A 12,966-nucleotide genomic window follows, 5' to 3' on the forward strand; every position below is an offset into this window, starting at 1 on the left:
TTAAAATATATATACCCTCGCTGGGCGGTGGTGGCACACACCTTTAATCCCAGCACTCGGGAGGCAGAGCCAGGCGGATCTCTGTGAGTTCTAGGCCAGCCTGGTCTACAGAGCAAGATCCAGGACAGGCACCAAAGCTACACAGAGAAACCCTGTCTCGAAAAACCGAAAGAAAACATTGTGTGTGTGTGTGTGTGTGTGTGTGTGTGTGTGTGTGTGTGTGTGTGTACCCTTGTACTTCCTTTGGAGAATGCAGAGAGAAGTGGGTAAAGAAATCACAGATAAGGTCTGGACTCTTTGTTTTGTGCTTTGGGCGTGAGGGGTTGTAAGCTAGTAGGCATTTATACAAGATGAAACTACCAGTTAGCATAAAATCAGGCTTTGTTGGCACTGATTCTGCCTTGGGAAGCGTTTGTTCTCATGGACTGGGTACTCTCAAGCCCAACTTAAAGGCACATAAACAGAAACCCCAAACTACTCAACTCAAATGACCTTTGGAATGAAACACACATACACACACACACACACACACACACACACACACACACACACACACACACACAGGGTCTGCCACATGGCCTGATCCTACCCAGATCTCTAAGTGTTGATTAGATACTGGAGAGACTGAGTGCTTGCCAGGATGCAGGAGATGGCAGAGTGCACTGTGAAGTCATTTATAACAGCGTTTCTTGGAAACTCCTCCGTAAGTCAACATCCCATGATAGGATGATAGGAACATCTTTCTAGGCAATGATTTCTGCATGTTCTGTGTTTATCATGCCACCAAAAGCAGTACAGCAGCCAAAATGCAAAACTTCCTGTGGAAGGAATGCCTTGGATCATTCACGGTTGCATTAACTAAGCCACTCAGTAGTGTCAGAAGCTCAGTATTTTTCCTCGTTGGGTTGTTAAACTCCTATTACAACACAGTCTTAAGAACTGTCTGTATTTCTTGTTGTGATACCAAATCAAGTTTTAGTTAATATCTCTTCAACAGTCTCATCACTGACTTTTAAATTGTCTACCCACTACCTTACTATAAAAGACTTTACCATGGATTTGTTCCATCTAGAAAGGGCACACTCCAGCTAAGGCACCAGACTTTTTGCATTAAAAAAAATTAAAGCCTAATTTTTTTTCCCAAATAACTTAACAGAGCCTCTGGATTAGCAATAACACTAAAGTCGTTTCCACCGTTTCCCACGATCTTTTCCTCTAATGTATCCTGCATGCCTTGCATTAACCGGGACCTGTGCATGTGATGAGCTTGTTGCATGCTTTCGGATAATTCTTGATTGCACTTCTCTAGGAGATGTACAGCAGCTGTCTCCATCTTCCCTCTAACGTGCGGGTTGAAGAGCATCTGCGTGACTATGCACGGTATGTGGCATGGGGTGCACTGTGAGGCCCCGCCATGCCTTTGCTTGGAGTTGCATGAGCTTTGAAATGATGCATCTGCAACACTTTTAAGCTAGGGATAAATACCAAAGGAGAAGAAACTTGTAACTCTTCCCCACAAAGAGACATGGGTTCAGGTGGCAACTAGGTCCTAAGAAGGTAGCTGGTAACCATTGGAGGATGGGGCAGGGAGTGGGGGGGGGGGCTTTATCCCAGTATCAATCAGGAGAACCTACTCTGTGCACAAACTCATTGTGTTTCTCAGTTGACTTTGGACCTTCAGTTTGCATTTTAAGGGAGCGTGGTGCCAAGTAAGTATAGAAATTAGGTTCAGTCATGGGTAGAAGGAGTCAGCTGCCTGTCAGAAATCAGAATGTACAGTGTGAGCCAGGGTTTTGCCTCAGCACTACTTACAAACTGAAGGTGCCTTTCATCATCACTGTGCTGTTCTCAGGGGAAGCATGCCTCTGCCTCTGCAGAAGCTCTCTCGCTTAGCACAGTGACCCGCTTCCAGTCCAGAAGCCATTCTGATGAAGGTCCACAAATAAAATAAGGGTCTTCCTCAAACAAAATGTTCACAAGTCCATATGCATGGACTAAGTATGTACAAGAAAAAGGAGCCTGTAGCCAGTGAGTGGAACTCCTCCTTGGGCAAAATCCTTCTGAGGTACAGCATGTGTTTCCAGACCTGGCAGGAAGTGGGTGGAGTGACCGGAAAGTAGCCTAAGTCAATGTGGTCAGTGCCTTTTGATTGGTTTATTTGAGAAGGGTTTAGCCTCAAAACCCATTTTAAAAGCAAACTGTTGGTTTTAAAACATTTCAGCAATTCGAAAGTCAGGACATGGTATTCAGCATTTCTCCAAAATCCCCCAAAGAATGTGTTTACCATACATACAGATTTTAGTTCAAAATACTAAATTTCCAGAAAAATCTCTCTCTTTTTACCCCCCTGTCTAGATCAAATTTAGTCTGCTTATGTCTACATCCATTCTGGGTGGAAAACAAGTATTAATCATGTTAGAGAATATCATCAGGGGTCTCATTAATTCAATGCATTGAAGGAACAGCCTTAGACTCCTCATAGTCACTAGTAACCAGCTGACAGATAGTCTAAATGCAGAGTCAGGACTGCTTCCAGCCATCCTGTGACAGAGGCTCCCGTTCAGTGCCAGTGTTAGAGATGGGAAAGGGACAGGGAAGAACTCTTCGTCCCCCCAGACACTGGTCCTCCCCAGCTTCTGTGCCTCTCAGCCTCGTTCCCTATGCTTACACACTCTCCCGTGCCTGTCTTGGGTTGGATGTGTCTTCTTGGTGCCTGGAAAGTTCTGCCTCTGTCCCTGAGACAAGGAAGCACAAAGACTTGGCAAACTCTCTGGGAGTAGAGAGGAAAATGCCTCTCATTTCTTCCAGGCTCCTACAGCAACTGGGAACAAGATAATTAGTGTTACAACAGATTCTCCCTGCCAGAAATGTTTCACCCGGTCTTTTTTTTTTTTTTTTTAACAAGGAAAGGAACAAAGTTGAGCATTTTAGTCTAATAGGATTACAAATCTTCAGAGTACAAAATGAGATTATGGGGCCACTCAGATGAGTCAAGCTCTTTTCCTACTGCAACTAAGGGATAGTCCTTCTGAAGACTCAGTCACTGAGCTAGTAGATTTAGTGACAAGGTTTGAGTTCATTGCCAAACATTTAGAAAATCCAAACAATATGTATGTATAATCAGTGTATTAAATAAGCATCCAGCCCTCTTCCTCTCACTGCCCTATATCCTAATACACACATTACTATGGTTTTAGTTTAGCGTGGGTTTCCATGAAAAAGAAGTCTAGTTTGTTGGTTTGATGTTTGTTTCTCACATTGGGGAGAATGAATTCTTGCTATTCTCTCTGCATCACATGCACACAGATAGCACAAGCCTAGCCTGCTCCACAGACGAACCAAGAATGCCCCTCTACTTGAAATAAAGATTCCTCAGAGGAACTGAGGCTAGAATGAAAGGTTTAAATGGACAATATATAATTAACTCTGGTGCCTGCAGCATTTACCTGAGTGCAAGTGTTCATCTATCTATCAGTGGTGACTTCAAATCTTGACCAAAGAACTTGCTAGAAGATCAAGTAGTTCCTTGAAATGGTGGAGGGCTGCCCCGACTTTGGGTGGAGATGTTGACAGCCCCCTGCTACTGACCTCCTCTTGTTAGCAGATATGAGGTGGTGGCATCAGCTCCAGGACTCTGGAATCACAACCTGGTTTCTAAGCATTTCATTTTGAGTTTGTCAAAGAAAAGTAGGGAGTTTAGTAGTGGTGGCACATGCACTTGGGAGGCAAAGGCAGGTGGATCTCTGAGTTTGAGGCCAGCCTGGTCTGCAAAGCAAGTTCTAAGACAGCCAAGTCTGTACAGAGAAACCCTGTTTCAAAAAAAGAAAGAGAAGAGAGAGAGAGAGAGGGAGAGAGAAAGGAAGGAAGAAAGAGAGAGAAAGAAAGGAAGGAAGAAAGAGAAAGGAAGGAAGGAAGGAAGAAAGAAAGAAAGAAAGAAAGAAAGAAGGAAGGAAGGAGAAAGGAAGAAAACATAAAAAGAAAAAGAAAGAAGGATGCCGGGCGGTGGTGGCGCACGCCTTTAATCCCAGCACTCGGGAGGCAGAGCCAGGTGGATCTCTGTGAGTTCGAGGCCAGCCTGGGCTACCAAGTGAGTTCCAGGAAAGGCGCAAAACTACACAGAGAAACCCTGCCTCGAAAAACCGGAAAAAAAAAAAAAGAAAGAAAGAAGGAAAACTATAGGAACAATAAGTACAGCATTTTAAAGACTGTCATTCAGCTCTATACGAGGCTATAGATGGCTACTTATTTTTCTAGGTTGATCACAGGGTGAACATCAAAGAGTCTGAATTTCAGTGGCCTTTAAAATCAGCTTCATCCTCATTGCTTTGAACAGCCTCCTCAGCATGTCAACTCTGGAAGATGACTTGGTTTACAGGAAATAGATTTATCTTTTTGTTTTGTTTTGTTTTCTTACATAAGTTGACTTGGTGTTTTTACAACTCTTGGGGAATACTTGCAATCTCTGGTCTTAAAATGCCAATGAAGTATTCATTTGCCAGTTTGAGTCTGCCTGGGAGAGCTTGTTTCAGACCTTGCCTATCCCCAGTCACATCCATTCTGACCATGTGGCACTGTTTCCTGAAGGGTTGATACCCCAATCCTAGCACCAGCAGTAGAGAAGTCCTTGAAAAAGACATGAAGCTGTCAAAACTCTTAGAATGCTTTTTATTACCCATGAATTAACCACATTAAGGATTAGACATCCAGAGCCAAGTGCTAATGTCAGATATATTGCATAGATCTCAAAGTGCCCAATGCTGCTTCAAAGAGAATGATCTTTTTGGCCTAGGGTTAGGACTGATGTCCACTATGCCACTGGTGAGCTGTTGCTTTTAGAGAGGAGAAAGGAGAGATCTTCCTTGGAAACCAAAACCACCCCATCAGAATGTATTCTTTGGCACGCTGACCCCGACTTAATGAAAATCAGAAATCCTAAGACAAAAGCTCATTTCTCCATTTCCTCTCTGTTTTTCCTACTCCTGAAGATTCCAGTTGTGAATTAAGCCCAAAGAAGAGATGTATCCTCCAGTGTCATATCCACACCATAAGTCAGGACATCTTTGGGTATTATGAGAACAGAGCCCACCCATAACCTCTCTGAAGGCTGAATTATATATATATATGTATATATTGATTGAAATCAACACAGATATAAACCTTGTCTGGGCCATTTCTGTGAGTTGCCACACCTCTTCCCCTCTCTGTCTGGGAACTGGGAAAATAGCTCAATCCTCCTCCTCCTCTTCCTCCTCCTCCTCTCCCTCCTCCTCCTCCTCTCCTCCCTCCTCCTCCTTCTCCTCTTCTTTTTTCTTCTTCTTCTCCTCCTCTTCCTCCTCCTCCTCCTCCTCTTCCTCCTCCTCCTCCTCCTCCTCCTCCTCCTCCTCCTCTTCTTCTTCTTCTTCTTCTTCTTCTTCTTCTTCTTCTTCTTCTTCTTCTTCCTCTTCTTCTTCTTCTTCTTCCTCTCCTTCCTTCTTCCTTCTGCCTTCTGCCTTCTTCCCTCTCCTTCTCCTTCTGCCCTCTTCCCTCTCCTCCTTCTCCTTCTCCTTCTTTTTTTCTTTTCAAGACAGTGTTTCTCTGTGTAGCCCTGACTGTCCTGGAACTTGCTTTGTAGATCAGGCTGGCCCAGAACTCAGAGGTCCACCTGCTTCTGACTCCTGAGTGCCAGGTTTAAAGGCATGTGTCACCACTCCTAGCTGACAAGGCCACACATTTCTTTTCAACATCTTTATCAATAAGGAACATATTTAGGGGAATTGGGAAAAATAGCTCAATCAGTAAAGAAGACTTGAACTTAGAACACACATGAAATGTCAGTCATGGTGGTGTGGGCTTGTAGTCAACAGATAGGCAGACTCAGCCTGTTCCATAGCTAACCAGACAACCAAAACCAGTGAACCCCAAACCAACGAGGCACCCCAAGCTCAGGAAAGGCGTTAGACACCTCTTGAGGAACAACACTTGAGGGTACCCTCTGGCCTCTACACATGTGTGTACACGTGTGCATGCCTACCTGCACCCACACAGTTGCACTTATGTAAACATGTAGCCACACGTGCACTCCCATGCACAAAAGACACATCTTTCCCAAAGTAAGGCATGGTCTCTGAACTTAGACAGGTCATAGTGAAGAGACTCAAAAGTGAAAAGAAATAAAAGGAAATACCAGAGCTTCATGAGCGCAGTCGCCCTTGAGAGAACCCTTGTACTCCCAGGGTCTAGTATGGAATCCGGCACATGGAAGAGGCTTCATAAATATTTGGAAAGGAAAAGAACCTAACAGGAAAAGGAGGGGGAAAAAAGGAAAGGAAAGCAGAGCAAAATCTTGTCTCTATTACCCTACGGGGGTGGGGTGTTATTATGCCCTTTGGATACATTTGAATCCTATATCCCCCTTCTACAGTAAGCTTCCATTTGAGTATTACAGTACACATTTAATTTAGAACCACAATTCCACCTTTCAGTAGATAAGCTATGTAGATAGGCTACAAGTAAAACTGTAAGAGAGGACACACTTAGCAAGCTCTTCTTTTGGTTAGCAGGAGGAGTGTGTGGCAGGCTGCAGGCCATGGCACACTGATCCCATAAGCTGCTGTGGGATCGCCACGTGCTGTGGAAATACAGCGTGTGCCTAGATGATTCAGCACCCTGGAGTACATGAAAACCGGTTATTTAAATATGAGGCTCTCCTCCTTTTCAATTTTGGTCACTCAGAATGTGATTTCATATCCAAGAGTGAAATCAAGGCACAACAATTATCTCAATGATGCGTGCCAGAATTACCCATTTTTGTTCTTTTGAATTCTGGCAATTGGAGATTGAATAATTGAAGGATTCAGGGAAGACTGAATTATTATCATATTGAATGTCTCAAATTAACAGTTTACTTGGTTTGGACTTGGCTTTCTCTAAATCAAACTAGGTTTTTCCTGCAGAAGGAGAATTCGCTTGAGGGTGTTCAAATCCCTATCTCGAAGCAAAGGTGCTGTTTCAAAAAGTGTGAACTATAGTGTCTTCAACCTAGAACTAAACTTTTTAACTTATTTAATGGAATTTTCATCAAGGTTATATAAATACACATGAGTAATAACCAAAAAAACTGGCTGTTCAACGGTCAGGCATATATGGAGGAAGGGCTGAGGGGACCCCACCCCTTACTACTGAACTGTTTGCTGGTAGATTTGAGGAGAAGGGATCGCTGCCTTCAGATATGTAGTAGTTACTGTTGCAACTGCCTCAGTGGATTGCTCTAATTCAATACTCACGCCAATGGTCCTGCTTAAATTGAGTCACAAAACAAAAGCAAAGGGCATGAATCTCAGAGAGGAACTGGTAGAGATGGGGGAGGGCACACTGATACAAAGTGGGGGAGAGAAGAGAGAACTGAGGGAGAGAGTGATCAGAACATATTATATACCTGTATGAAATTGTTCAAGAACAAAATTAATCAATAAGGAAGCTGTCTATGCCTTGCACCACCCCCTCCATCCACTATTCATATTCTTCTGAATCTCCTGTGCCCTTTTCTCTCAAATTGTCTTCAGTATTCTGTATTTCTACATACAATGCTCATAGAAATTGTCAGTTTCCCTATCATCTACTGGCATCCCTCTACGGATGATAAAAACATGAGTGCACTTAAAATAACCCAGCAAATATTCCAGACGCTTTGCACATCTCTGCTCTTTTAATCTTCACAATGATATATATGACACATACTATTATTATCCACATTTTGCATACTAGAAACAGACATAGATGATTATGCATCTTGCCCAAGATTACACAGTAATGATGGTTATAAATTGTGGAGCCAGGGTTTGAATTTGAAGAGTTCATAGCGACAGGAAGTCCTATTTTAGCCTCTCCCTCCCTCCCCTCCACTCCCTTTTCTCTCCTTTTTTTCTCTGAGGGTTTGGCTATTGAACCCAGGGCTTTATGCATTCTGGCCAAACATTCTACCACTGAACTACATCCCCTGACTGACTCTTCTTATAAACCCATGAGGACTCCATCGGGGGTGGTGGGGGGATCCCAAGATTTCCTTCTCTAAGTTCCATACTTGCTTTTAAGTTTACACACATGAGCCCTTCAGGGACATGCTCCAACCATGTCCAAGCCATACCAGTAAGCAAGCGTGGTTTTGAGGTCGCAAAGCCGCACTCTTGGACTTGTCCTTCATCCAAGTGTTAGAACCATTACCAGAAGCGTTTGATTGTATCTTGTGGAGCAACAGTAAAAACTTAGTAGTGGACAGGCTTGCCCAGGAACACAGGCAAGCTGCTCTGTGGAAGCTTTTAAATGGGATGCATCTAATACCTCATGTATGCATGTATGTAAAATGAATGTATCTCATACAGAGGAAAAAATCATTTATAAAAGAACATCTGTCCCTTTGTCCTCTTCTTCCACAGATCTAGCAGAGAGTAAGTATTAAGCAGGAAGCAGCACTCTTGTTTCTGAGTTTTCTATTTCCCGTATCTTCACCTATTTGCAGACTTTCAACATGCCACTCAGCCCTCATCCCTAAAAGCATTCTTTTCAAACTTTCAAGACTCCGGCTTCCTGTGAAATTCAAAGTGTCACCAATGATTCCTTGTAAGAAAACTATTTTAAAAAAAACTCTTGCTTCCGTTCTACCAGCAACACTATACTTCCTATCGTATTTGTCTCTGATAAAATTCCCTTGACTACGGAGTACCTGGACACCAATCAGGGTGGCTCAGAAATTGCTCCTGCAGCCAAAGTCAAAAGTGTTCAGTAAGTGTGCATTTTTTACATGACGGTTGCTTTCATTACATTTAAACAGTGGTTTGTAGGAAAAGCAAATAATTTGCCTTCTGGAATGAAGTGCCCTTCAGGATGGTTTAGGGATGGATAATTTCCATTTTTGGTGAGCTGTTTAGCAGCATCGTCTTGTAACTTGACCATAGTTTTATCTAATTTTGGCCTGTGGTTTTTCTTCTACTTAGGCATAATGACATCAATAGAAACATGAAGAAAACCTACAGCAGAAAGCACATTGCTGAGCCAGAGTCAAAGGAACTCTTCTTATGAGTCACTCTTCTTATTAGTCTTCCGCATGCCCTCCGGCCACCATTGGGAGTTACTGGAGACTGTCCATTGTGGCAGTAAGACCACAAGAACAACACCTCACCAGCAGAGCAGAATATCTGGATGCCTTAAATTTATAACTTGAGACTTGTTAGAAGATACATTTTGGACCGTAACTGTATATAGAACTTGTTTGTTTTTTAAGATGCTATTTGAAAATGTGATTGGACAACATATGCATTGAAACACTTGATGTTTGGTTGATTCAGCCTTCTCAAAGCACATCCACCAGGCTCTGACACCATTGATGTTTTGGCAGTTGCATGAGGATTTGCTAGTGTTGATTGATACTTCGTTCCTCCATTACAAGGGCAGCTTTGGCTCAGCGCAGTGAGGCTAGGTCACCGGTATTATTTTCTGTCAAGAGTGTTTTTCTGTCATTTCTACTTTTTTAATAAAGAAAATTAAACATTGTTAATAGCCACGTCTGAGCACGGGGCATCTACTTCCTATTAAATCTGTGACGGTCTAATTTCTTTTAAAGGGTCTGGAAATATTTTGATCGCTGATACTTGATATTAAGAACAAACTGGGCTGTTAATCTCGTTTCCTGGGGTAGGGGGGTCAAATAAAACATTCTCTACTTCATTAAGCACAGAAAGATCAGACAAGTATGCAGAGCAAGCCGTCCTTCTGCTTTCTCAAAATGCAGCGTTGACATGGGAAAACGCTAACGACAACTAAAGATTTAGTCCTTTCTTGGGTCAATTTTTTTCCGCCTGCAACACATTGTGAGGCTTGTCTAATCCCTGTGGGAGACAGCGTGGAGCCTAAGTTCACAAGAGCTTTCTTGTTGACGTAGCCCCTTTAATCCCTGTAATCAATGACTTACAGGACGGTTCATCTTATCGTGGAAAAATACATTTCTTTTTTTTTTTTTTTTGGTTTTTCAAGACAGGGTTTCTCTGTGTAGCTTTGCACCTTTTCCTGGAACTCACTTGGTAGCCCAGGCTGGCCTCGAACTCACAGAGATCCACCTGGCTCTGCCTCCCGAGTGCTGGGATTAAAGGCGTGCGCCACCACCGCCCGGTTGGAAAAATACATTTCTGTTGAAAATTACAAGAGTTTTATTTCCAAAGTGTTGGCATGGCCTATGAAAGGTTGTCACTTAGGAACAGAATGTCTTCTTACCAGCAGGAGGGACTTTAGTGACTTTAGTGACTCTTCAAAATGTCCCTGCCATTGAACGTGGGCCCTGGTACACAGAGCAAGCCCAACGTCTGAATCTGAAGGTTAGGCTTGCAAATGTGGGCCAACTTCATTTCATGAGCTACAATGACATACAGAAGGAGTTAATATTTGAGTGTCTTTTATGCACCAGCCACTATGTGGCGATATCACCATCCCTGTCTTACAGATTAGAAATTCAACTTTGAGGACAATTAAGTTCTGTGTCCAAAGTTTACACCACTAGATGAGACATTGGTAAAAAGCTCGTTCATTATCCTTGCTGCACTACCCTTCAATCTTATGCTACGCTATCTTCCTGGGACAAAGCCATGGACGGCTCTTTGGTCATAGATAAGCAACATTGCCTTCATGGGAAATCAGGAAAATGGTAGGAACAACCTCCACACACAGCTCGAAAGAACGTTCCTTCCAGTCTATAATGCAACATGCCTGTAAGTTTCAGTGAGTTCAGTGTGTCCTCATTTGAGTCCCACAAGTCGCTGCTACTGCATAGCCTAGGGTCAGTTCTCATGGTGCCTTGTATTCAAACAAGATGACTTGTGTCTGGTTTGGGGGAGTCACCACTTCTGCCCTATTTGCCTGCTTCCTCACATCTCACTGCTGTGGACTATTGCTTGACATTCTCACAGAGGACACTAGGCAAGTCCATATGAAATGGGCCTTCCTGTCTCCTGCCTGATGCAAACGAGGCCATGGGAGCCACATAATGAAGTGAAATGTGGTTCTTGGCCCAAAATGTGGCCTGCAAGAATGGAGACCCAGAAAGGGTTCCCTCTGTCCCCAAGAGGTCCTGGTTTTCTTCTGAAACCATTTTTAAATGTAAAAGGTGAAGGGTCTGAGCACCCTGAAGATTTTTAAAGCAATACAGATAGAATAACTAAACACAACAAAGAGGGGCTGAAGAGATGTCCCAGTCATTGAATAAGTGTTCGGCTCCCACATAGTGGTTCATAACCATCTATAACTCCAGTGCAAGGGATCTGACACCTTCTTCTGACCTCTGCAGGCACCGGGCACACACATGGTGCACAGATACACATGCAGGCAAAACAGAGCAAAGAAAATGTTTGAACTAACTTTGACCCAGAAAACTCTGCAATCCAACTGTGTGGAATTAACATGTAGATCCGAGGATGGTGAGCATGGGAGGAGTAAATCAGAAAGGTTGAGAGATCCCTAGAAGCTGGCCTGAAACCTACCCACTTCTCGTTAATGGCATTGCTGGTCACTGAAAATACTGGTCCTTGTCATCCATGGACATGTCTTTACTGCCCAAATTCCTTAGGAAATGGATAGATTAGAGACGCTTGAAATTAGTCGAGACTTTTCTTTACCACAAAGTTTCATGCAATAGATAAAAAATGAAAATGAAAACTTATTTTTCTCTAGGAATTGCAACATATTTGCATGTTAAGAAAGAGTGGGAGCAAGCGTGGTTCCTTTTAGTAAGCAGACCTTTAGGGCTCCTACCTCAACTTCCCCTTCCCATTGGGCTAGTAAAATGAGCAAAGCTCCAACAACATGCCTAATGGCATGCAGCAGAGTAGGAAACTTGGCTCCACAGTAAAAGCAATCACAGCATCTGTCAGCGTCTTGTAAAGACTGGCTTCTTTTATGTCTCTAAAGGGACCTATATTGCCAAAGTTCAACACATCAAATTAAGAATGTTTCTCAGAAACAATAATAGGACACTAAACTCTCACCACACTGAACAGATTGAATTCCTGTTGCTTATTCATGTTAAACAGTGTCAAGACCTCACTCCTAATGAGAATGTCCTAGGTGTTTATCAGGAGTTTGGTGGTGGGGATAAGACTCTCAAGGCGGTCTTCAAATAAGATTTCAGTGTGTGTGTGTGTGTGTGTGTGTGTGTGTGTGTGTGTGTGTGTGTTGACAAGGACGGAACTCAGAGACTTATTCGTGCTAGACAAATGCTCTACCACTGAACTACATCCCACCTTAATATTTTAAGAATTTTTCCTCTCAAAGTGAAAAGTCAAGCCAGTCTTGGAGACACATGCCTGTAATCCTAGCATTCCAAAGTCAGAAGCCGGACAATCACAAGTTCCAGGCCACATAGTGAGATGCCATTTCAAAAGACAACACAAAAAATGAGGGACCATCACAAGAGGGTGACGCACAACAGAAAAAGATAATGATGTAAATGTGCTTAAACCCCTCAGAACCCCCTTGATACAAACGGGCTAAATGCTTATTCTTCCATGCCTCCCTGTGAGTTTATGTGACACTGATAAGGCTAAGTGAGTATAAGGAATTCTTCGCAGCAGGCAGTACTGTTTCCCCATAAAATGAAGTTCATCCTGTCTACTGCTCATGACTCATCTGGAGATAGGTTGGGTTTGCTTTTATGGCTTCCCCCCATTAACCATTGTGTAGTTTTGTATGACTTCTCATGGAATTAGTTCCTGTCTTCTATTGAACCAGTAAATCTATTAATCTTAGCAAAACTCTGCATCATCTTATAGATGTTGGTAAACGGATACTGACGGTTCCTTTCAATATCGTAAATCTCCCTTTCCTTCTTGTTTTTTTTTCCCCCGTCTGGCTCTTCCTCTCCCTCCTTTTCTCTCTTTCCCCAACTCCTTTTCCCTTCTTCCCTCCCTCTCAACTCTCTTTAAGGTCACCTCCCAAACTTTTTTGTTT

General features: G+C 43.0%; 1 protein-coding gene across 4 annotated transcripts in view; it reads left to right on the forward strand.

The window, feature by feature from the left end:
* Sncaip (synuclein alpha interacting protein) overlaps positions 1-9,524 on the forward strand; it is a 140,415-nt gene extending 130,891 nt beyond the window's left edge. For 3 of the 4 annotated variants that reach the window (XM_059245963.1, XM_059245965.1, XM_059245966.1), the window contains 2 exons: positions 1,310-1,380; positions 8,970-9,524. In XM_059245963.1, coding sequence (XP_059101946.1) covers positions 1,310-1,380; positions 8,970-9,054 — 156 coding nt within the window. In that variant the 3' untranslated portion in view covers positions 9,055-9,524. The remainder of the gene's footprint in view (positions 1-1,309; positions 1,381-8,969) is intronic. The other variant, XM_059245964.1, reaches the window with a different exon arrangement.
* Positions 9,525-12,966: the final 3,442 nt, after the last annotated feature.

The sequence above is a fragment of the Peromyscus eremicus genome, chromosome 19, assembly GCF_949786415.1.
Source record: "Peromyscus eremicus chromosome 19, PerEre_H2_v1, whole genome shotgun sequence".
Lineage (NCBI taxonomy): Eukaryota > Metazoa > Chordata > Mammalia > Rodentia > Cricetidae > Peromyscus > Peromyscus eremicus.